Source organism: Mirounga leonina, unplaced genomic scaffold (assembly GCF_011800145.1).
Source record: "Mirounga leonina isolate KUSES-001 unplaced genomic scaffold, KU_Mleo_1.0 Mir_94, whole genome shotgun sequence".
Taxonomy (NCBI): Eukaryota; Metazoa; Chordata; class Mammalia; order Carnivora; family Phocidae; genus Mirounga; species Mirounga leonina.
The window spans coordinates 1,668,500-1,688,862 of NW_023270855.1; the positions used below are offsets into that span (position 1 = coordinate 1,668,500).

The 20,363-nt window shown below is 55.3% G+C and overlaps 2 protein-coding genes across 5 annotated transcripts in view; both read left to right on the plus strand.

Annotated features, from left to right (window-relative positions):
• Positions 1–9,806, plus strand: part of PODXL2 (podocalyxin like 2) — a 33,795-nt gene extending 23,989 nt beyond the window's left edge. Inside the window, exons 5-8 of the mRNA XM_034998704.1 lie at positions 5,648–5,804; positions 6,362–6,423; positions 8,605–8,784; positions 9,270–9,806. Coding sequence (XP_034854595.1) covers positions 5,648–5,804; positions 6,362–6,423; positions 8,605–8,784; positions 9,270–9,482 — 612 coding nt within the window. The 3' untranslated portion in view covers positions 9,483–9,806. The remainder of the gene's footprint in view (positions 1–5,647; positions 5,805–6,361; positions 6,424–8,604; positions 8,785–9,269) is intronic.
• A 135-nt stretch (positions 9,807–9,941) lies between these two features.
• Positions 9,942–19,575, plus strand: ABTB1 (ankyrin repeat and BTB domain containing 1). 4 transcript variants are annotated; one of them, XM_034998281.1, is made up of 12 exons: positions 9,942–10,084; positions 11,370–11,432; positions 11,528–11,583; positions 12,620–12,764; positions 12,910–13,069; positions 13,158–13,203; positions 13,547–13,663; positions 13,750–13,868; positions 14,571–14,669; positions 14,777–14,944; positions 16,404–16,604; positions 16,683–19,575. In XM_034998281.1, the coding sequence occupies exons 1-12, from the start codon at positions 10,029–10,031 to the stop codon at positions 16,887–16,889; spliced, it is 1,437 nt and encodes a 478-aa protein (XP_034854172.1). In that variant the 5' UTR covers positions 9,942–10,028; the 3' UTR covers positions 16,890–19,575. The 4 variants fall into 4 exon arrangements, with proteins under 4 accessions (XP_034854172.1, XP_034854173.1, XP_034854174.1 ...); XM_034998282.1 differs by having other exon boundaries at positions 9,945–10,084; positions 11,370–11,397; XM_034998280.1 differs by having other exon boundaries at positions 9,971–10,084; positions 11,324–11,432.
• The last annotated feature ends 788 nt before the right edge of the window (positions 19,576–20,363 follow it).

The window sequence follows — 20,363 nt, forward strand, 5'->3', positions numbered from 1 at the left end:
CTCTGTGACCATTAATCACTCTCCCAGGCCCCTAACCACCACCATCCTACTCTCTGTCTCTAGGAATTTGGCTTCTTTAAGTATGTCTTACAAGTGGAATCATACAGTATTTGTTCTTCTGTGACTGTCTTATTTCATTTAGTAGAATGTTCTCAAGGTCCATCCATGTTGCAGTGTGTGTCAGAATTTCTTCCTTTTTTAATTCTGAATAATATTCCATGGTATGTATAGACCACATTTTGTGTATCTGTTTGTCTGTCAATGGATATTTATGTAGCTTCCCCATCTTGGCTATTGTGAATAATGCTGCTATGAACGTGAGCCCACCAATATCTCTTTGAGACCCCATTTCAAAACCCATACACACCCAGAAGTGGAATTGCTGGATCATATAGTACCTCTGTTTCTGATTTTTAAAGAAATCCGTATTGTTTTCTACAGTGACTACACCATTTCACATTCCCACCGGCAGTGGACAAAGGTTCCAGTTTCTCCACATCCTCACCAACACTTGTTTTCTATATTGTGTGTGTGTTTTGTTTTTTAAAGATTTTATTTATTTGAGAGAGAGAGAGAGTATGAGTGGTGGGGTGGGGGGGCGGTGGTGGGGAAGGGAGAAGCAGGCTCCCCACTGAGCAGACCCTGGGATCATGATCTGAACTGAAGGCGGCTGCTTAACTGACTCAGCCACCCAGGCACCCGTTTTCGTTTTTTTTTAATAGTGGTCATCCTAATGGGTATGAGGCAGAATCTCATTATGGGTTTGATTTTCATTTCTCTGATGATTAGTGATGTTGAGCATTAGTCATTATTATTAACAGTCAGTGCTTATTTTGCTTTATCAATATATTTGTTTCTTTGCTTACACGTCTTTTCACATCCCCATTCCTTTCTTGTGAATTTAATTGCCTTCTTCCTGAAATATACCCCTTAGTAGCTCTTTCTATAAGGATATATCTATATCAGCCCTTATTAGTGTAAAGAATGTCTTTAATTTTCTCATGTTCTTTTTTTTGTAGCTTTTTATTTTGATATAATTTCAGAAAACTGCTACAAAGAAATCCTGTGTATATTTCAGCCAGAATCACCAGCTCTTAGCATTTTCCAAACCATTTGAGAGTAAGTTGAGACACATTTGAGATATAGTTAGGTTTTTTTTGTTTCTGTTTGTATTCAGTTTTGGATTTTTTCCCCCTCATCCTTGTTGATTTAGTTGTATTCTTGAGCATGTAAAACATTAATATGGTTCTAAATATCTAAATGACACAAAAATGTATGCTTAAAGAAATACTCCTCTCCCCCATCACCTCTTGCCCTCCATTCCCACCCACTCCCTCTAGGTAACCAGTCTCATTAGTTTCTGGTTATCCTTCTGGGTTTCTTTTTATAGAAATAAGCAGATAGATATATAATTTTTTGCAGGAAGTGTAGCATATTATTTATATTTTTATCACTTTGCTAGGGCTGTCATAACAAAATACCACACTGGATAGCTTAAAAACAAATTTATTCCCTCACTGTTTTGAAGACTGGAAGTCCAAGATCAAGGTGTCAGGAGGATTAGTTTCTCCTGAAGCCTCTCTCCTTGGTTTGCAGATGGCCATCTTCTCTCTGTGTTTTCACATCATTGTCCCTCTGTGCTTGACTGTGTCCTTCATCTCCTCCTCTTGTAAGGATCCCATCAGATTGGATAGGGTCACCCTAACAACCTCATTTTAGCTCAGTCACCTCTTGAAAGACCCTGTCTCCAAATACAGTCACAGTCTGAGATACTGGGGGTTAGACTTCAACATATGAATTATTGGGGGGACACATACTCAGTCCATAACATTATTCTTTTGTATTTTGCTTTTCTTGCTTAACAGTATATGCTGGAAATCACTTTATGTTAGTGCATGGAGATTATTCTCAATCATTTTGTGTATGTATTATAGATTATTTATTAAATTTCCTTTGTGTGGGCATTTGGGTGGTTTCCAGTATTCTGCAGTTACTTACAAGGCTGCATCGAATAACCTTGTGCGTATGTACTTTCGTGCTGTTGGGATGTATCTTCAGAGTAAATTCCTGGAAGTGGGATTGCATATGCAGTTTGTTAGATATTACCAATTTCCCATTTCTCTCTCATTCTCATTAGAAGTTTATTGGGCCTTATTTTTCTATCTGTAATGTCTCTTAAAACACTTTTATGCTTTCTCTTTTTAAAATTTCTCTGATGAGGGGTGCCTGGGTGGCTCAGTCGGTTGAGCATCCAACTCTTGGTTTCAGCTCTTTGGGGTCCTGGGATTGAGCCCCACATGGGGCTCCATGCTCAGCAGGGAGTCTGCTTGAGGATTCTCTCTCTCCCTCTCCCTCTACCCCTTCCGCTGCTCATGTTTTCTCTCTCTCTCCAAAATATAAATAAATAAATAAATCTCTCTGATGCATTCTGAGTGATTTCCTAGCTTTAGCTTCCAAATTAATAACTCTCTTCAGCAGTGTCTAATCTTTTGTTTGATCCATCGATTGGATCTTTAGTATAGATAACTGTTTTATATTTTTAGAATTTCTCCTTGGTTCCAAATCCCTCCCTTTATTCTTTATTTTGTTCCCTTCTTTCATTATGGTTTCTATTCTTTCATTTTCTAAATTATTTTAAGTATATTGATTTCATGATCTCTCACCTTTTGTTTTAGTAACACAACATCCTGGGATGTCAGGTCTCCTGTTGGTGGCTTTGTACCTTGTTTCCTTGTATGGATCATTCTTCATTATTGTGATCTCCTCTTCAACCCCGGGTTGTAAAAGAGTTCCAACAGAGTGGTTTCAGGGAAACTTTGGGAGTTCCAGGAGTCCTAGGTCAGCTTTCATCTTAATCTCTTGGCTTGAATTTTTATATCATGAAGGACTGCCATTTGGACTCCAAACCCAGGTGAAGCACAAGTGATCTTGGATAATCTTTTTCTCCTACCCATGGACCCCGGCAGATGGCAGAGCCCATTACAGCTCCTCCAGGAGATCAGGAATGTTTTTGAGTCCCCATTTCACTGAAAGGGCTGCTCTTTGGGGCTTCAGGCTCCATCCTGGTACTCTGCTCTAATTCTTCATCTCACGTGGGCCAAGAGCATGTAAGCATTTAAAGCCAAGTCTCCAGCTCCTGGGTTCCATTTCTAGGCCCTGGACCCCCACGAATTGCTGCAGCTTTAGCACCTGCTCACTCTTCTGGCTTTGAGTTCCTCTGTTTCTGCCTATGTTTTTTCCCCAAGCGTTGCTCTGTGTTTGTAGCAAGGTGGACGAGCAGGACTTTCATCAGCTCTATCTGCTGTATTGCCACAAGTCAAAATGATGGGCTCGGTCATATGTCCCTTCCTGTTTACCATAAGGACCATTCCAGACACTTGGAGGAGTTGCATATAACTTCAGCGTTGGAAATGGGTGCTTGGACAGTAGCAGGAGAACTGGAGCCCCGACTGTGGGAGAAATGGTGTGATGTGAGGGAAGGACCATCCACCCAGGAGTCAGCAGGGAAGATAGCATTGCACTTAGGAAAAGTTCTAATGACTTACAGTATACATCCAGAAAAGCATAGATCATAAGTGTGCAGCTTGATGGATCATCACAAAAGGACGTAATCAGCCCCCAAATCAAGACACGGAACATGATCAGCACCGCCAAAAGCCCTTCTCATTCTCCTTTCCAGACACTGTTCCCTCATGGGAAACCATTTTCTTGATTTGTAACCCCATACATTGATTTTGCATGCTTTTGAACTTTACATAATCATTTAGTAGGTAGTACTTTGTGTCTGGCTGTTTGCCCTCAATGTTCTGTTTTTGAGATTCATCTAGATGGCTGCACGTAGTGAAGTTTGTTCATTGTGCTTCTGTCTAGTATTCCACTTATGTATCCACTCTAATGTTGCTGGGCCTTGGAGTAGTTCCCTTCTTCAGGGGGGGAAACTGAGGCTCAGAGAGGTGCAGTATTGTGCTAAAGGTCGCAGAGCTGATGAATGACAGAACCGGAATTTGAACCCAGATTTATTTGATTCCAAATTCAGGGCTTTCTCCCCAGGCCACTGACACTCAGTTCCCATCTACAGAATAAATGGCATGAAATATGTAGTCACCAGATGCTGCCAGAGTGGACATTGTGGGTCTGTGGGCTTAAGCCGGGCAGACATCTTGACCCAGAGAATGTGGGGTCTGCACACCTGGGGGATCATAGGCCTGTGGCTTGGGGGGAGGCATTGCCTGTGGGGGGAATGCGCTTCTTTTGTAAGCAGGGAGGCTGCTGGGTACAGTGCCTGTGGCTCAGGCAGATGCAGGTTACACACCCCAGCCCTACACATGCACACATTTGCACATGAAGACGGTAAGAACTATTTTGGGAATAGGGCTTTCCTAGCTGCGCGTGGCTATCTCCAGGTACCAGTTTTCTCCCAAATTCAGAACCGAGTTGGCTTTCTGTTCAGCCAGTGAATGCCAAGGCTTGAGCTTGCACCTGACACTTGCCATGGTATCAAGGAACTTGAACCCCCTTGGTGGCCTTTAGGTTGGGATGATGACCAGGAAGCCTCGCTAACTTGGGCTCTACCAGAAAGGAGATAGGAATGTCAGGGCCCCACACGGTCTGATAAGATGCCTGGGCCTTGCAGGCAGCCCTGACTCAAAGCTCTAAGGCAGGGCACTCAAGAGAAAGCGCAACAGCTGGGATAGGTGCATTGCTGGAAGATTTGGAGACCAGGAACAGGGGTCAGTGATTTCCTGGTTGCAGAAGGGAGAAGGCTGCTGGAGAGGAGCCTGGGGGTGGAGAGCAGCCGCAGGGCCAGTCCCTGATGGGACTAGGTCGGTAGCCTGCCTGGGTTTCTGCCACTCACTGAGTTCCTGGCCAGTACCTGCCTCTTGTTCTTGTTTTTTTTAATTACATAATCATATATACACAAGGTCGGGAAAATCTAAACAGTACAAGAGAGTGTCAGATGAGAACAAAATCTGCTTATATCCCTCCTCCTGCCCCAGCCCTGCTTCCAGGGGTTACCATTTTAACCATATCTGTTTTAGTTCCTCCGGTCACCAGTGCCACCATAAAAGTACTCAGATAGCTTTCTTGACTCCCCAACTTTGGGCAGTATCTGTGCAATGACAGCCAAGAGGTGAGCATGTTACTGCTCCCCACCCCCGCTCCTGGGTTTGGTGTGCACCTTTGGTCTGTTGCACGCCTGGCCTCCCAGTATATTCATCCCTTGCACTGGACACTTGAATACTCAGGCCCGGCCAGCAGACTTCCGTAGGCCTTCACACACTGCACACCCACTTCCCAGACTTGTTGCACATGAGTGTATCTGTCCCCAAGCTCAACAGTGAGTATCCCCAGGCAGGCCCCACACCCTCCTCATGTGAGAGGCCCAGGCAGGAAGGAGCACCTGGATGCCCAGTGGATATGTGTCTTGGTGTTCCCACAGTTCCGCCCAAAGGCCAAGCTCAGAGTCTCTCGATGGTCTCCAGAGCTACGAGAGCAGTCCCCTCTGGAATAGCCGGATGGCCTTTCCCAGTGTTTGGCTACTAGGAGGTTGGAGGTTGGAGGTTGGAGCGGGGGCTAGACCTGGAGGCAGGGTGTCAGTAGAGCCCTCTCCATCACTGGCTTGGGGGCTCTCTTTCCGTCCTTGTAGGAGGTGTTCCGGCAGCACCGAGGGCTGCAGCTTCTGGCCCTGGTGGAGGAGGTGCTGCCCCGCCATGGCAGTGGCCATCATGGGGACTGGCACATCTCCCTGAGCAAGCCCAGCGAGAAGGAGCAGCACCTTCTAATGACCTTGGTGGGCGAGCAGGGTGAGCAGGGGCAGCACATGGAAGGGGGGCCCAGGGAGGCAGTGTTAAACCAGCACCGTTTCCCGAGGGCCATGAGAGGTCTGCAGAACCACAGGAAAGCACACAGACAGGGCTTTGACCTTGGACCCTGGGATAGCAGGAAGAGGTAGTGGTTGGGCCCGTAGTGTAGGGTTCAACTGGAGTTGAACTGAAGTTCTGGAGAAGAGGAGGAGGGTGTAAATGTCGGGACCAGGAGAGGAAGAGGTGTGGTTTCAGCACCAGAGGAGACAATGAGTCCTGCACACTGACTGGTGGGGTGCAGAGGGGGCGAGTTCAGAAAAGCAGCAGTGTGGGGCTTTGGGGTGACCGCCCGGTGTCCCATGTGTCAGATGGCAGGCATTCACTCATTAGTTTGCAATGAGGCCGCATAGGAGAAAGGGGGAGTGCACACACCATGGGGTCTGCATGTGGTCAGGAGGGGGAAAGCAAGCCTCTGGAAGCTCAGGCCAGAGGCTCTCCCAGGGAGCTGGGGGCGCCCCAATGGCCAAGGCTGTGCTGATGATAGTGTCTCCCCTCAGGGGTGGTGCCCACTCAAGATGTCCTTTCCATGCTGGGTGACATCCGAAGGAATCTGGTGGAGGTAAGAAGGCAGGGAGCTCTGGGAGCAGGGCTGCCTTCCCTGAGGGTAGGAGACTGCATGGTGGTGCAAAGGAGCAGAAGACAGAATCTTGCTCTGCACAGCTCCTCCTTTCAGTCCTCCTAAGACACAGTTCCCGTGGGAGAGACAGAGTGCACGAATGCATAGGAATGTATATGCACCACCGCACAGTTTGCGAAAGGGCCCGGAGGGGGTGGTGGTCAGGATAGGACTCAGAGGGAAGGGGACCTCCGAGGTCCCTTGGGGGCCTGATAGGTAAGTGGGAGTCTTGTGGGTAGGTGGGAATTGCCCTAGGAATTGGCAGAGGCCTGGTGGGGTGGGAGAGCGTGATGCAGTTTCAGAAACCACAAGAGAAAGCACGACAGGCATGGGCATGCTCTGGAAGCCATCAACCAGGCACCATCTGGCGGGATGGGGCTCGGGCTCAGGGGAGGGCCCTGCCATCTCGAGGGGCACCTGTGACTCAGTGCAGTTGGCCAGCTGCATGGCAGGTCCTGGAGACATGGGCTGAGGAGCAGGCTGGCCAACCTGTCCTCCTGCACAGCCAGCCACCCCTGTGTAGGGCTGAGCAGAGCCGGGGCCTGGGAGGGGAAGGCCCCCCACTCGGTCCTCCTCCTTGGTCCTCCTGCTCCTTGTTTTACTTTCTCTGCAAGGGAGGACCTTGGGTTCCTCACCTCCTTTCTTCAGGACAGCCACCATGCCAACTCCTCACTGTGAAACCCAGTGACCTGGTATCAGTCCTCTCCCTTCTCCAAGGCTCTGCAGTGTTTCACAGCTGGGAAAGATGAGCTGTGCGTGACCGTGCACCCCACCTCCTTATCTATTACGGGCAAGGCGGAAAGGTGGTTGTGCTGGTGGTTTGGGGTTTTTTTGATAAGCACACTGAATGCTTACTAAGTGCCAGACTGCGCTGGGTTCTCTCACTCAGCCCTCAGTGCCAGCCCGGGCCTTGTGAGGATTAAATAAGGTACCCAGTTGAGTACCATTGGTGCCCTATTTAAGATGAGAGCTGTAACCCAGGGAAGGGAAGTGATTCACCCAAGAACGCACAGCCAGGAAGCAACAGAGCCAGGCTTTGGACCAGGCCTGAATGATTTAAGAGCCCAGGCCTTTAAGCATGATGCTGGCCTTACTACCTGGATGGCTACCAAGGGCCTTTCCAGTTGTGAAATTCTGGGTTCATGAACACGGGATGGTGGCGGGGGGGCAGGTGGAAACTTGGGCTGGCCTTCATCTTTTTCCCACAGAAACTTCCTGCCTCTTTCGGCCCCTGGGTGTTCTAGCTTTGCTGGACACTATTCAGACTGACCTGGTCTGGCAAATTTAGCAATTTCATTGGTGGGTGAACCTAGCAAGAGAAACTGATCTTTGGTAACTAAAAAGTCAATAGAGAAAGGTACTGGAAATAGGTTGTTCATAGACACCCAAGAAGAGATGAAACCTGGCCTCAGGGGAGTCCAAGGCAGAAAGGGAGGCTCCCAGGTCTCTGCACTGGGAGCTAGTAGACAGCACCCTCACCCTGGCACCTGTCATCTGATGAGGATGGCACCTCCCCTTCCCTGCTCTCTGCTTGAGATGCTGATTTGTGGAGAGAGCACCTGCCTGGCCCAGTATGGGCACAGCAGCCTCTAGGCTTGAGAAGACCAGCCCACCCAAGACAGCTTGCACTGTGGCAGGGGTACCGGCCAGCCAAATGCCATTGGTGACCACCCACTCTTATGGGAAAAGGGCTGGTGGTGGCCCAGGATGTGGGCTGTCCCCAGCATCCTGTATAGCCCACAGTGGTCAGAACGATGCCAGATCACCTCCATGCCCAAGGTGGAAGCTGTGTTCCAGGGACCTGAATCAATAGTGGAGCCAGACTTCTGCCCCAGCAGGGACACGGTCAGGGCAGAGCCATGGGGGGATGTGAGCAGAGGCTGAGAATGGAGGCATGGGATCGAGAGGCTTGGGGCTGCCCTCTGGTGAACGGATAGGGATTGGGCAGAGACAGGGATAGAGCCCCAGGTGAGCACAGGTCCAGGCCTCTAAGAGAGTGTAGCCAGGAGTATGCCAGCTCTTCTCAAAGCCTGTCCCCTGTCCCTGAGCCCCAACCCCACAGCCCCACAGGGAGCCCTGACACCCAGGACCTCAGCTGAGGAAACTGGCCCCTCTCACCCCCAGATTGGCATCCAGAACTACTCCACTACAAGCAGCTGCCAGGCACGGGCCAGCCAGGTGCGCAGCGACTATGGGACGCTCTTTGTGGTGCTGGTGGTCATCGGGGCCATCTGTGTCATCATCATCGTGCTGGGCCTGCTCTATAACTGCTGGCAGCGCCGGCTGCCCAAGCTCAAACACGTGGTGAGCATGGGGGCACGTCTGCAGGAGGACTTGAGCTGGGGCTGGTGCCTGTGGAGGACAGAGTACCCAGCAGGGAGACTCACTGTCCTCACTGCAGGTGGGGTGGCATTAATGGTCCTGGGATGAGGGGGTCTGTGCCTGAAGCTGCTTGTCCCGAGCCTAGCCCCCAGTTTATCCCTCCTGTCTGCAGGGCACCAGCCCCATCATAGGTGCTAGAGGTGCAGTGGGGGACTGTGGGGAGAGATCAGATGATGTCAGGGAAGCCACTGGTTGTTTAGTGCAAAGGATCCTCAGGAGTTTGGTTATGGGAACAGAAGGGAATGGGCATCTGTCGAGGGTCCGCTGGGGGTTCCCTGTGTAGGGTTTCACAGACCAGGGAAGGAACAGTGAATGGTTCCGGTGCCGTGAGCCCGGAGCTGTTCGGGCAGGTGGGGGCCTGGGCCGGGGCACTCGCCCAGCGGCCCTCTCCCATCCCACCGCCGCAGTCACACGGCGAGGAGCTGCGCTTCGTAGAGAACGGCTGCCACGACAACCCCACGCTGGACGTGGCCAGCGACAGCCAGTCGGAGATGCAGGAGAAGCAGCCCAGCCTGAACGGCGGCGGGGCCGTCAACGGCCCGGGGGGCTGGAGCGCGCTCATGGGGGGCAAGCGGGACCCCGAGGACTCGGACGTGTTCGAGGAGGACACGCACCTGTGAGGGCGCCCGCCCGCCGGCAGCTCTGGTCCACTGTGACCCCGCGACCGTGCCCTCGCCCCGTTGGGGCTGCGCCGGGACGAGCGGGGCGGACCCGGAGCGGACAGCCGCGCCTCCCCTCCCCTCCCGGCCCCGGCCGCTCTCCCGCAGCCCGGCCCTCGGTGCGGGGTCTTCCCGCTCCCCACCGACTCACGGAACAGTCTCGGCACAGCCCTCCCCATTTCCACCTGACGCCCCGAGGGGCTTGTCCCGGAACTGCCCCGCTTCCCCGGCCGCGCCCCGGGACCCCCATTAAAGCCGCCCGGAGACCACGCCGGGCCCAGCTCATTTGCCTGCCCGACTCGTTCTTGCTCCGGGGCGGGACGGGGCGGGGCGGGGGCGGGCACGGGCGCGCAGGGGGCGGGGCGGCGCGGCCCGGGTAGGTCCTCCGGGCGCCAGGCGCCGCTGCGGAGCGGGGCGGGGCCGCGTGTGTTTACATCCGGCCGGGGCGCGCCGCCGCCGCCACTGCCGCCTGGGATCGTTCGGCCAGGGGTCCGAGCCGCTCGCACCATGGACACCAGCGACCTCTTCGCCAGCTGCAGAAAAGGGGATGTGGGCCGAGTGCGGTGAGGACCCCGCAGCCCCCGGGGAGGGGGCGGGGTAGGAGGGGCGCCCTCGGGGCGCCGCCGGCCCCGGCGCATGCGGTGGACCGGCTCCGGGCAGGCGCACGCCTCTGCGCCGCCGCAGCCCTGGCGCCGGACCCACCACAGACCGTCCCCCGAGAGCGCCTGGGCGCCCAAGCAGGGGACCGAGGCAGCTTTCCCAGCCGGGGTGCGCCAGGATGGAGTGCTGGGGGTGTTTTGCTCCCTGGGGTCCCGGAGGGCTTCTCAGAGGAGAGGACTGCTACGCGGAGCCGCGGAGAAGTGGGCGGAGAGGAGGGTCGCCCTCCGAGCGCTCAGGACCGGGAGGTCAGACCCCGGGGCGGGCCTGGGACTCCATACGTGGCTCATCGCACTGATACGCACCGGGCCTGGCACGCTCGAAACACCTAGGACCCAGAAACAACCTCTGACCCCCCGGGATTTGGAAACTCCTAAATGCAGTTAAAGCAAATCTGGCGTTGAAATCGCCATAGAACAGGGAGTGACGGGGTGCCTATTTGGGATGTGGGGCATCTTACTTCGTGGGCCCTTCCCTCCCTATTACCTGTATCTGACCCACTACTAGCTCCCTCGGGCTGGTCCCAGGCTTCCTGACTCCCACGGAGTCCCTCATCCCTCCCCAGCATCAAGTGTCACCTAGGAGTTAGCTGATAACCCCAGAAGCTGAGGGCAGCTCAAGAGCACTCCTGGCCCAACTTGGACATCTCTCCCAGGCTTCCTGCCCTCAGTGATGGCTTCATCACCATCCATGATGACCACTCCCCTTGCCTCCCACATGCCATCAGCTACCATGTCTCCTGACTTTTGCCTTCTAGAATCTGTTCACTTTTCTTCATGCTTTCACACCACCAGGACACCTGCAGCAGCCTTGTCCTTGGTCTCCCTCCCTCCAGTCTCCCCTATCCAATCTGCTGGCCCAAGCAGCCAGGGGGCTCTAGCAGAACAGATGCGCATCACCACCTCCTCTCTCCCAAATGCCTTCAGGCCAGAATCTTGTCCTCCTCAGCTCTGGGGTCCTGCTTCTGAGGCTCAGTGTTTGCCTTATGAGTTCCCATCTCTACACCTTATCTACCTATGTTGGTCCCTTTGCTTCGAATGCCTTTCCTGCTTTGGTCTGTCATCTGTCTTCACCTGAGGGGAGACTTCCCTCAGCCAAAGGGGATGTTTTCTTTCTTTCCCCATTCTGTGGGTTTCCTCTCACAGACAGTGAACCTGTCCTGACTCAGGCTCTAACCTCCTCCCCGCCTAGGTACCTGCTGGAGCAACGGGACGTGGAGGTGAATGTGCGGGACAAGTGGGACAGCACCCCCTTGTGAGTGCGAGGTGGGTGGGTGGTCACGGCAGGTGCGGGGGGGGTGCTTTCAGTCCTGGTAACTGCCTCCTGTACTCTTTGTTTCCCTCCCTCAGGTACTATGCCTGCCTGTGTGGGCACGAGGAGCTAGTACTCTATCTTCTGGCCAACGGTGAGAGAAGGGGCTGGGGCTCTGTGTGTGTGTGTGTGTGTGTGGTTTGCATTTGCAGATGCCCTCGAGTCCTGTCTTTGTGTCACCCCTACACACACCCAATCGGCAAGTCCTGGTGGTTCTGCTTTTAGAACCTATTTTCTGCCTTGTTCACTTCCCCGTCTCTACTGCCACCACCCAGCCCAATTACAGCATCTCTCCCTGGCCCCAAAGCCAGCCTCCTCTGGTCTCCTGACTGCCCCTTTTGCCCCACCTACAATCTGTTCTCCATAATACAGCCCAGTGGGTCTCCCAAGTCTGATAGGCTTAAAGTACTCCAAAGACTTCCCGTTGCATTTAGCATAAAACTAGAATGCCTTGCCAGTCTTTGTGCTTCTAAGTGACCTGCTCTTCCCCCTCTGGCCTCACCTCCTTTGGCTCCCCCATGTGCTCACTCTTCAGCCACACTGGCTTCTCCGGTGCTCGGGCACTTGGGCACTCCCAAGTGTTCTTCTACCTCAGGACCTTTGCACTTGATCTTCTTTCTATTTAGATTGCCCTTTCTCAGATCTTTGTATGGCCGACTTCCTCATTCCATTCAGGTCTCTGCATGTTGTCACGGACACAGTGACCTTCCATGGCCTCTACATGGCAGTCACAACCACTGTTACCATTTGTCTTGCTTTCTTTTGCTTCATAGCACCTGACATTTATTAACCTGTTTATTGGCCACTGCCCCACTAGAGAATCAGTTTAGTCAGGACAGGGATTTGTCTGTTTATGGCTGTGTCTCCAGGGCATAGAACAGGGCAGTCTCTGAGCCTGCTTTGTTTGTAGTCTGTGGTACCCAGATGTGCCTGTGTGCCTAGGCCCTGGCAGATAAGATGCTAGTGTCATAGTGGGCCCAGGGTAATTTGGAAGGGGCTCCAAATTCCAGGGCTGGGCCCTACATGTGGGAAGGTTGCAGGGGGAGAGATGAGGATTTCCCCCAGACCCTCTCCCAGCCGCAGTGTGCATGTTCCTGACCCTGCTGACTGGTGAGCCCTGCTGCCCCCAGGAGCCCGCTGTGAGGCCAACACCTTTGATGGGGAACGCTGCCTCTATGGGGCACTTAGCGACCCTATCCGCCGGGCCCTGCGCGATTACAAGCAGGTGACAGCCTCCTGCAGGAGGCGGGACTACTACGACGACTTCCTGCAGCGGTGAGATGGGGTGCAGGCCTGGGTGTGTGTGGAGGGGGGCGGTGATGTGGAGCTGAGGGATGTCTGGCAGGGTGGGGTGGGAGCCGCTGTGGTAAGACTGGGGGGAGGTGCATGCTGAACACCCCCTCCGCCTACCCCTCCCCAGGCTTCTGGAGCAGGGCATCCATAGCGACGTGGTTTTTGTGGTGCACGGGAAGCCCTTCCGGGCACATCGCTGCGTCCTGGGCGTGCGCAGTGCCTACTTTGCCAACATGCTGGACACCAAATGGAAGGGCAAGAACGTCGTGGTCCTGAGGCACCCACTGGTGCGTCCCTCCCAGGGGCAGAGGGACAGCAGGGGCTTGTGCTGCGTGGCCGCCTCTGACCTCCCCGCCTGGCTATCTCTGCTTGCAGATCAACCCCGTGGCCTTTGGGGCCCTGCTGCAGTACCTGTACACAGGTAAATCTCTGGGCCCAGGCTGGGCAGGCAGGGAGGGCGTTTTTGTCCAGCAGCAGGCCCAGCTGTGGCCTTGGGCCCTCCTTTTACCTCCTGGTACTTATCCCCTGCAGTGTGGGCCGGTTCCAACTCCTTCCTGGGTGGGCTGGGAGACAATGAGCTGGTATGTCTGCTCAGGAAGAACTTGTCCCATCTGCAAACTGAGCCCTCTCCTGTCCTGGGGCCTGTAGAACTCAGGCAGTGGCTCCTGATGGGAAAACCAAGGCAGCAAGTAGACCTAGGAGTCCCAGTGCTAGGGACAGCAGAGGGCTCCTCTCCGGCCCTGAGCCTCCCATGCCGCACCCAGGCCGCCTGGACATCGGTGTGGAACATGTTAGCGACTGCGAGCGGCTGGCCAAGCAGTGCCAGCTGTGGGACCTGCTCAGTGACCTCGAGGCCAAGTGCGAGAAGGTGTCCGAGTTTGGTGCGTCCAGACTTAGGGTCCGGGGCATCGGGCGGGAACTGGCAGGGCCCACTTGGCTCCCTGAAGCTGTACTCTCCCCTCCACAGTGGCATCCAAGCCAGGCACGTGCGTGAAGGTGCTGACTATTGAGCCCCCCACAGCAGACCCCCGGCTTCGGGAGGACATGGCCCTGCTGGCCGACTGTGCCCTGCCCCCTGAGCTCCGTGTAAGCACATGGCGTTCTGGGATGGGGCCCAGTGTGGACATAGCTGTGGTAGACAAGTCCCACTCTTGGGTTCAACCCTTGTGTGACCTGGAGCCAGTTACTTCCCTTTTCTTTTCTTTCTTTCTTTCTTTTTTTTTTTTTAAGATTTTATTTATTTGAGAGAGAGCGTAAGCACAGGAGCAGTGGGAGGGACAGAGGGAGAGGAAAAAGCAGGTTCCCCTGCTGAGCAGGGAGCCCCATGTGGGGCTCGATCCCAGGACCTGAGACCATGACCCAAGCTGCAGGCAGATGCTAAACCAACTGAGCCACCCAGGCGCCTCGGTCACTTCCCTTTTCTTTCTTTTTTTTTTTTTTTTAAAAGATTTTATTTATTTTTGATAGAGAGTGTACAAACAGGGGAAGCAGCAGGCAGAGGGAGAGGAAGAAGCAGGCTTCCCACGGAGCAGGGAGCCCGATGCGGGGCTCGATCCCAGGACCCTGGGATCATGACCTGAGCCGAAGGCAGATGCTTAACGACTGAGCCACCCAGGCACCTCTCACTTCCCTTTTCTGAGCCCACTTTACTTTTGTTGTTGGTGTTGTACTCAGATCTTCAAATGGGGCAGCAGTCCACCCTATCGAGCTAGAATAGGCTTTAGACTGGGGCTGGCCACTCTCCCTTGTCCCACTTGCTCTGAGGGTATCTTTTTTCCTGTCCCGCAGGGTGATCTCGGGGAGCTGCCCTTCCCTTGTCCTGATGGCTTCAACAGCTGTCCTGATGTCTGCTTTCGGGTGGAAGGTTGCAGCTTTCTCTGCCACAAGGTGCCGTCCCTTCCCCCCCACGCCACCACCCCCTTGCCTTAAGTCCCTGGCCAGCTGTCTGGGCCTGGGCCCTGGCCCTCGCCCTTCCTGAGCCCAGCCTCCCCCAGGCCTTCTTCTGCGGCCGCAGCGACTACTTCCAGGCCCTGCTGAACGACCACTTCAGAGAAAACGAGGAGCTGGAGGCCTCAGGCGGCCTCCCGGCCATCACCCTCCATGGCATCTCGCCTGACATCTTCACGCACGTGCTCTACTACATCTATAGCGACCACACAGAGGTGCGGGGCTCAGGCAGGCCATGTGCACTGGGCTGGGGGGCATGACCGTCGGGACAGGGCCACAGCCCGGGTCTTCACGGGGTTTAAAGGGAGGACCTAGGTCCTGCTTTGCTCCATGGGGCTGGTTTTCTAGGAAGCTGGAGAAGTGTGGGACACATTTGGATTTGTCTTTCAGGCAGAGGGGACCTCAGTCGGTTCCAGAGCAGGGATGAATGGCAGGAGCCACATCATGAGCACATGCCACCTGGGGTCCCCGAGTTCTCCAGTTGGAGGGTGGGTAGGGAGAGTAACCCTGAATTACCACAACAGTGGGGAGCCCTGAGCTTCCTACCTCTGGATAGCAGCCCATGCCCAGGGTCCTGGATTTCTGTCTCCTGTTCTCTTGTTGCCTCCCTGGGTCTTCAGCTGCCCCAAAGCATCCCTAACGTGTGGGTGACAGGGCAGCTGGGGCTAGTGCCGAAGGCGTGTGTGTGTGTGTGTGTGTGTGTAAAAGGCTACTGTGGTAAAGCAGAGAGAAGTTTGTTTCTCCTTCATGTCTGAGGTATGTGCACCAGGGCAGATGGCTTACTGGGACCCAGGCTGTCCCCTCCATCTTGTCACTGTGACATGGCCTAGGGCAGGGGTCTGCAGACCTTCTCTGAGGACTAGGCATAAGTGTCGTGTGCCCGAGCATCTTTGTCCCGGCCGTCCAGCGCTGCCGTCATGCAGAAGCACCATAGCCGGGTAGAAGTGAGCGGCTGTAGGTCTGTTCCACTCGCACTTCCTGACGAGATACAGAGCGGCCCGGACCTGGTCCACAGCACCTGAGGTGGTATTCTCCTTTGCACCTGGAGATCGGGGTACAGGCCGACTCACGCGTTAGGAGGCTGAGGAAGACGAGGCAAGCAGTTTCCTTTGTCCTCGGCCAGGTGGAGGCCACACACACCAGTTCTCCTGTGGCTCTGGAGAGAACTCACTTAGTGGCCGTACTTGTCAGCAACGCAGGCTGGGACATGTGGCCTCTGGTTAGGGAGAAGGCACAGGGGACAAGCTGGGCTGTGATGTCAGCCCTGTGCTTGGTTCATGTAGCGCCCCCATTCACATCTTCAGTTTCTGACAGCCTTTTGAGACAGGCATGGTTGCACCTCCCAGAGAGGAGGAAACAGGCACACACAGGTGAAATGACTTGCCTAGGGTCCCAACAGAATTTCAGAACACGGGTCTGTGTGATTCACAGCTCAGCTGCTTTCCCCTGCTAAGGCCCTGCCTGCACCAGGCCTGCAAGCCTGCCTGAGGCCCGGGAACCCCAGTCTCCTCCAGCCTCTCTGGTCCCACAATGCCTGCAGCAATCTGGGTCCCCCCGAGGCCTGGGTGGGAGCTCCTGCCCTGCCTGCAGCCTCCACCCAGCCTTGCGGCCGGGGCCCTGAGTGGCCTTGGTGACCTCGGGGCACACCCTCCCTCACCCCTTCTTTCACTGCAGCTGCCCCCCGAGGCGGCCTATGATGTGCTGAGCGTGGCCGACATGTACCTGTTGCCGGGCCTGAAGCGGCTGTGTGGCCGCAGCCTGGCCCAGCTGCTGGACGAGGACAGCGTGGTGGGCGTGTGGCGCGTGGCCAAGCTCTTCCGCTTGGCACGCCTCGAGGACCAGTGCACTGAGTACATGGCCAAGGTCATCGAGAAGGTGGGCCCGCGGGAGCCGGGGTGGGCGGGGCAGGCTGAGGGCGGGCGGCAGGCGTGCTCTGAGCTGGCCTGTCCGCAGCTGGTGGAGCGGGAGGACTTCGTGGAGGCCGTGCGGGAGGAGGCGGCGGCCGTGGCTGCCCGACAGGAGACGGACTCCATCCCGCTGGTGGACGACATCCGCTTCCACGTGGCCAGCACGGTGCAGACCTACAGCGCCATCGAGGAGGCACAGCAGCGGCTGCGGGCCCTGGAGGACCTGCTGGTGTCCATCGGCCTGGACTGCTGACCGTCAGCTTGTGGCACGTGTGGGCCCTGCGTGTGTGTGCGCGCGTGCGCATGTACGGCTCGTCTTTCTGTTCTTGCTCCGGTGAGGGCATCGTGGTGGGCTGAGGGGGCTCCGTGGGGTTCGCCTCCCCCTCCGTGCCTGGGGGCCCCGAGGGGGGGTCAGGATGAGCCCCCTCCCCCAACACAAGCCAGCCCCCAAGGCCCTGGGGCTGGGCACCGCTCAGGGAAACCTGGGGTGGGGGGTCTCTTTGGGCCTCCCTCCCCCGGGCCCCTCCACACCCCCGCTCTCCTGGCCCTGGCTTGTCTGCTTCCAAGCCAAGCCGGCGAGCAGGCTTCTCTGAGGAGCAGAGTTGGCCCACAGGGAGCAGGAAAGTCTGTGTGTGGCAATAAAGCTTCATTTGCTGTGGGAGCCTGAGCCCGTGTCTGGGGCGGGCACAGGAGCAGGAGTTGGGGAGGGCCAGGGAGGAAGCTCTGGATTTGGAGGCCCTCATCCAAGCCGGGGAGGCCTCGGTGCCCAACAGGGGCTTCTTGGGGACTGGCGGGGTGTGTCTGTGGGTCTGAGGAGGCAGGCCGTCTCCGCAGGGGCCCTGAGATTCCCCAGCTGGGCCCAGCCTTTCCAGTGGTGGGACTCCCCTCAGGCCCAGCTTTTGCCTTGGGCTCCTCTTGGTGAAGTCCGACCCCCCCACCCCTGCCCTCAGTGGTCCTGGGGGAGGTTTAGTGGGAGGGCTGACTGAGCGACCACGGAGGCCGCTTCCCCCTCAGGCAAGGACCCGCTTCCGGCTTCCGAGCCCTGCAGTCCCAGGAGGAGGGCCAGGGAGGAGGGGTGGAGCTGGAAGGGGTAGGAGGAGGCCCAGGGACCCCAGCTAGCCCCAGCCTGGCTCCCTCCACTCCCCAGCCCACTGGCCGCTGGCTGTGGGGACTAACCTCTATCTGCCCCCAGCCCAGGGCCAGCCTCCTTCTTGGGGCGGCCTCCTGGCCCCTGCGACAGGGGCCATGACATTATCAGGGATGTCAGAGGCGGCTTTCTCAGGATACCCTGTAGGCTGCCCCCCACCACAGTCCCTTGGGTCCTGAGGCCCAGGCAGCAAGCACCCTGAGGCCTGCCCCCTTCTGCCCTGGGAACAGCAGTGGGTGTCCTGGCCCTCCCTGCAGTTATTGTTCTGTCCTTTGTGCCTTTTTACTCTTGTTTTGTCAGTTCCAGAACTTCTGGGATCTTTTCCTTAAGCCCCTCCGTGCTTTTCATCCATATTGGTCTGGCATGTTGCTCACATGGGGTCAGCTGTAAGATCGGAGGGGTCAGTTGAACAAGGTACCCAGTAGGCAAGAGGGTGATCACCATGGGGGAGGGGAAGTTGCCAAGTGGACAGCGGAGCCTGCTCGGTGGAAGGCAGGGCTTGGACATGGGCCTGGGAGCCTGAAGAGGCCCAAGATGAGACTGGAGGAGGTCAGCATGGCCAGAGTTCTCACCCTGGCTCTACTTCTTACTGCCTGGTCACAGCTCCATGCCTCAGTTTGCCCAGCTGCCTCCCTCGCTGGGGGCATCAAAAGTGAGTTCCTGCTACTTGTGGAGGGGACCACACCGGCGCAGGGGGTGAGCTTGTTGTGTATTTGTGAAATGCTGGGCTCCACCCAAGGTGTGGAGGGAGGGACAAGGAGGGTGCAGCAGGGGCTGACTTCAGTTTTGCAAGGTCATTCCGCTTGCTCTGGGTACCCAGGCAGGAAGGGTGGAGCCCAGGCTGGTGGCCTAAGAGCCACAGGTCCCACCTTAGACCGCACACTAACTCCATGTGTGCCAAGGTATGTAGTAAGAAGTTTCAACATGAAAAAAAATTTTTTTTAATTACGATGCCTTTTTTTAAAAAAGATTTTATTTATTGGAAAGCGAGCACGAGTGGGGGGAGGGGCAGAAGGAGAGGGAGAGAGAGAATCTCAAGCAGATTCCGTGCTGAGGGCAGAGCCCGATGTGGGGCTCGATCCCACGACCCCAAGATCATGACCTGAGCCAAAACCAAGACTCTGATGCTTAACCGACTGCGCCACCCAGGTACCCCGATTACAATGCATTTTTTTAAAAATAGATACTAGGGACAAAAGAACTGGTATAGTGAACACATCTTTTTTACAGCTATTATTTGAAAGCGTATTTGTTTTATAACAGATTGTAAGTAAAAACCTAAGTGAGGAGGTTTCAGGGGAAATGTTCTGGATGTGGTACTTTGCAGGTCACCGAGAGAGCGGGTCTGGGGAGCTGTGCTGGCCAGGGAGGTGGGGGGGCCAGGGGAGTCCGTGTGCCGGGGACCGCAGCCGGTCCCCTCAGCCCCTGGGCCGCAGGGGCATCCACCAGCTACCTCATCACACCTTCCTCCTTTTCTGGGCTACTTGTGGCCTACGGTGGGGAAGGTGTTCAGTGCGGTGTTGCAAACAGGAAACAATGAGAACAGCCTCCGTGAGCCCGGCGGGGAAGGAAATGGTAGTAAGGCGGTGTGGCCAAGCTTCCGGTGGTCCTGAGGATGCTCGGTGCGGCCTGTGTACACACGGGGGTGCGGGGGCCGTCCGCCTGCCTGGCGGGGCTCCCTGCAAGCCCAGGCTCAGAAACACAGGGCCGGCTGCCAGAGCGAGAGTTGAGGGTTTCATCTGATTTCTGTGTTGTTTTCATGGTGTGGCTGTGTTGCCTTTAGAATTAAAAAGCACGTCTGTCCTTCAGGTAGCAACTTTAATTCATTCCTGCCGAGTGGAAACATATGTCTGTGAGATTTATTGGGAAAGCTAAGCATTCTATCCCAGCTCGAGATACTCGCACATTTTTCACAGAAGGAAGAATAGATCAGCTGAGTGCTGACCAAAGACGCAACAAGCACAGCTTGTACGTAAGACGTAATGTGGGGGCAGCTTGTCGCACCCCCAGGGAGAGAAAAGGAGCCATGGCGGGCTGTGCGGGGCAGGCGAGGCACTTTGTTCTCAGGTGCTGTGTGCTGAGTCGTGCTGGAGCTCGGAGAAACATCAGGAGTCCTGGCCCTGTCTTTATTTAAAATGCTGCTATTGGGTTCATCATGCATTTTTTATGTTACTTTTAATTTAAATCACATGAAAGTATTACTTATCTTGCTTATAAAGATTCTTGGTGCCCCTTTTACATTGTGTCCCAGGCAAGTGTCTTACTTGGCCTCACCCTGGTCCTGGTCCTGACCCAAGCAGTCATTACATGAGGCAGGTCTGTGATGAATATATAACACATTTTTTCAACCATCGATTAAGATCTTCCCCACTTGCAAAGAAATAAAAATTTAAAAAAAGAGTGATGGCTCTGCATATGTTCTTTCGTCCACCTGGAAAACCACACAGCCTTCCATGCCCTGTCTCACTGCCAGGACCCAAGAGCCACTGCTTGCGGCGGGGAGGCTGCCATCTGGGCCCTGGCGTCACATGGTTAGGGGTGCTCTTGCTAGCACTAAGAGCAGCCTTCGTCCCTGAGCAG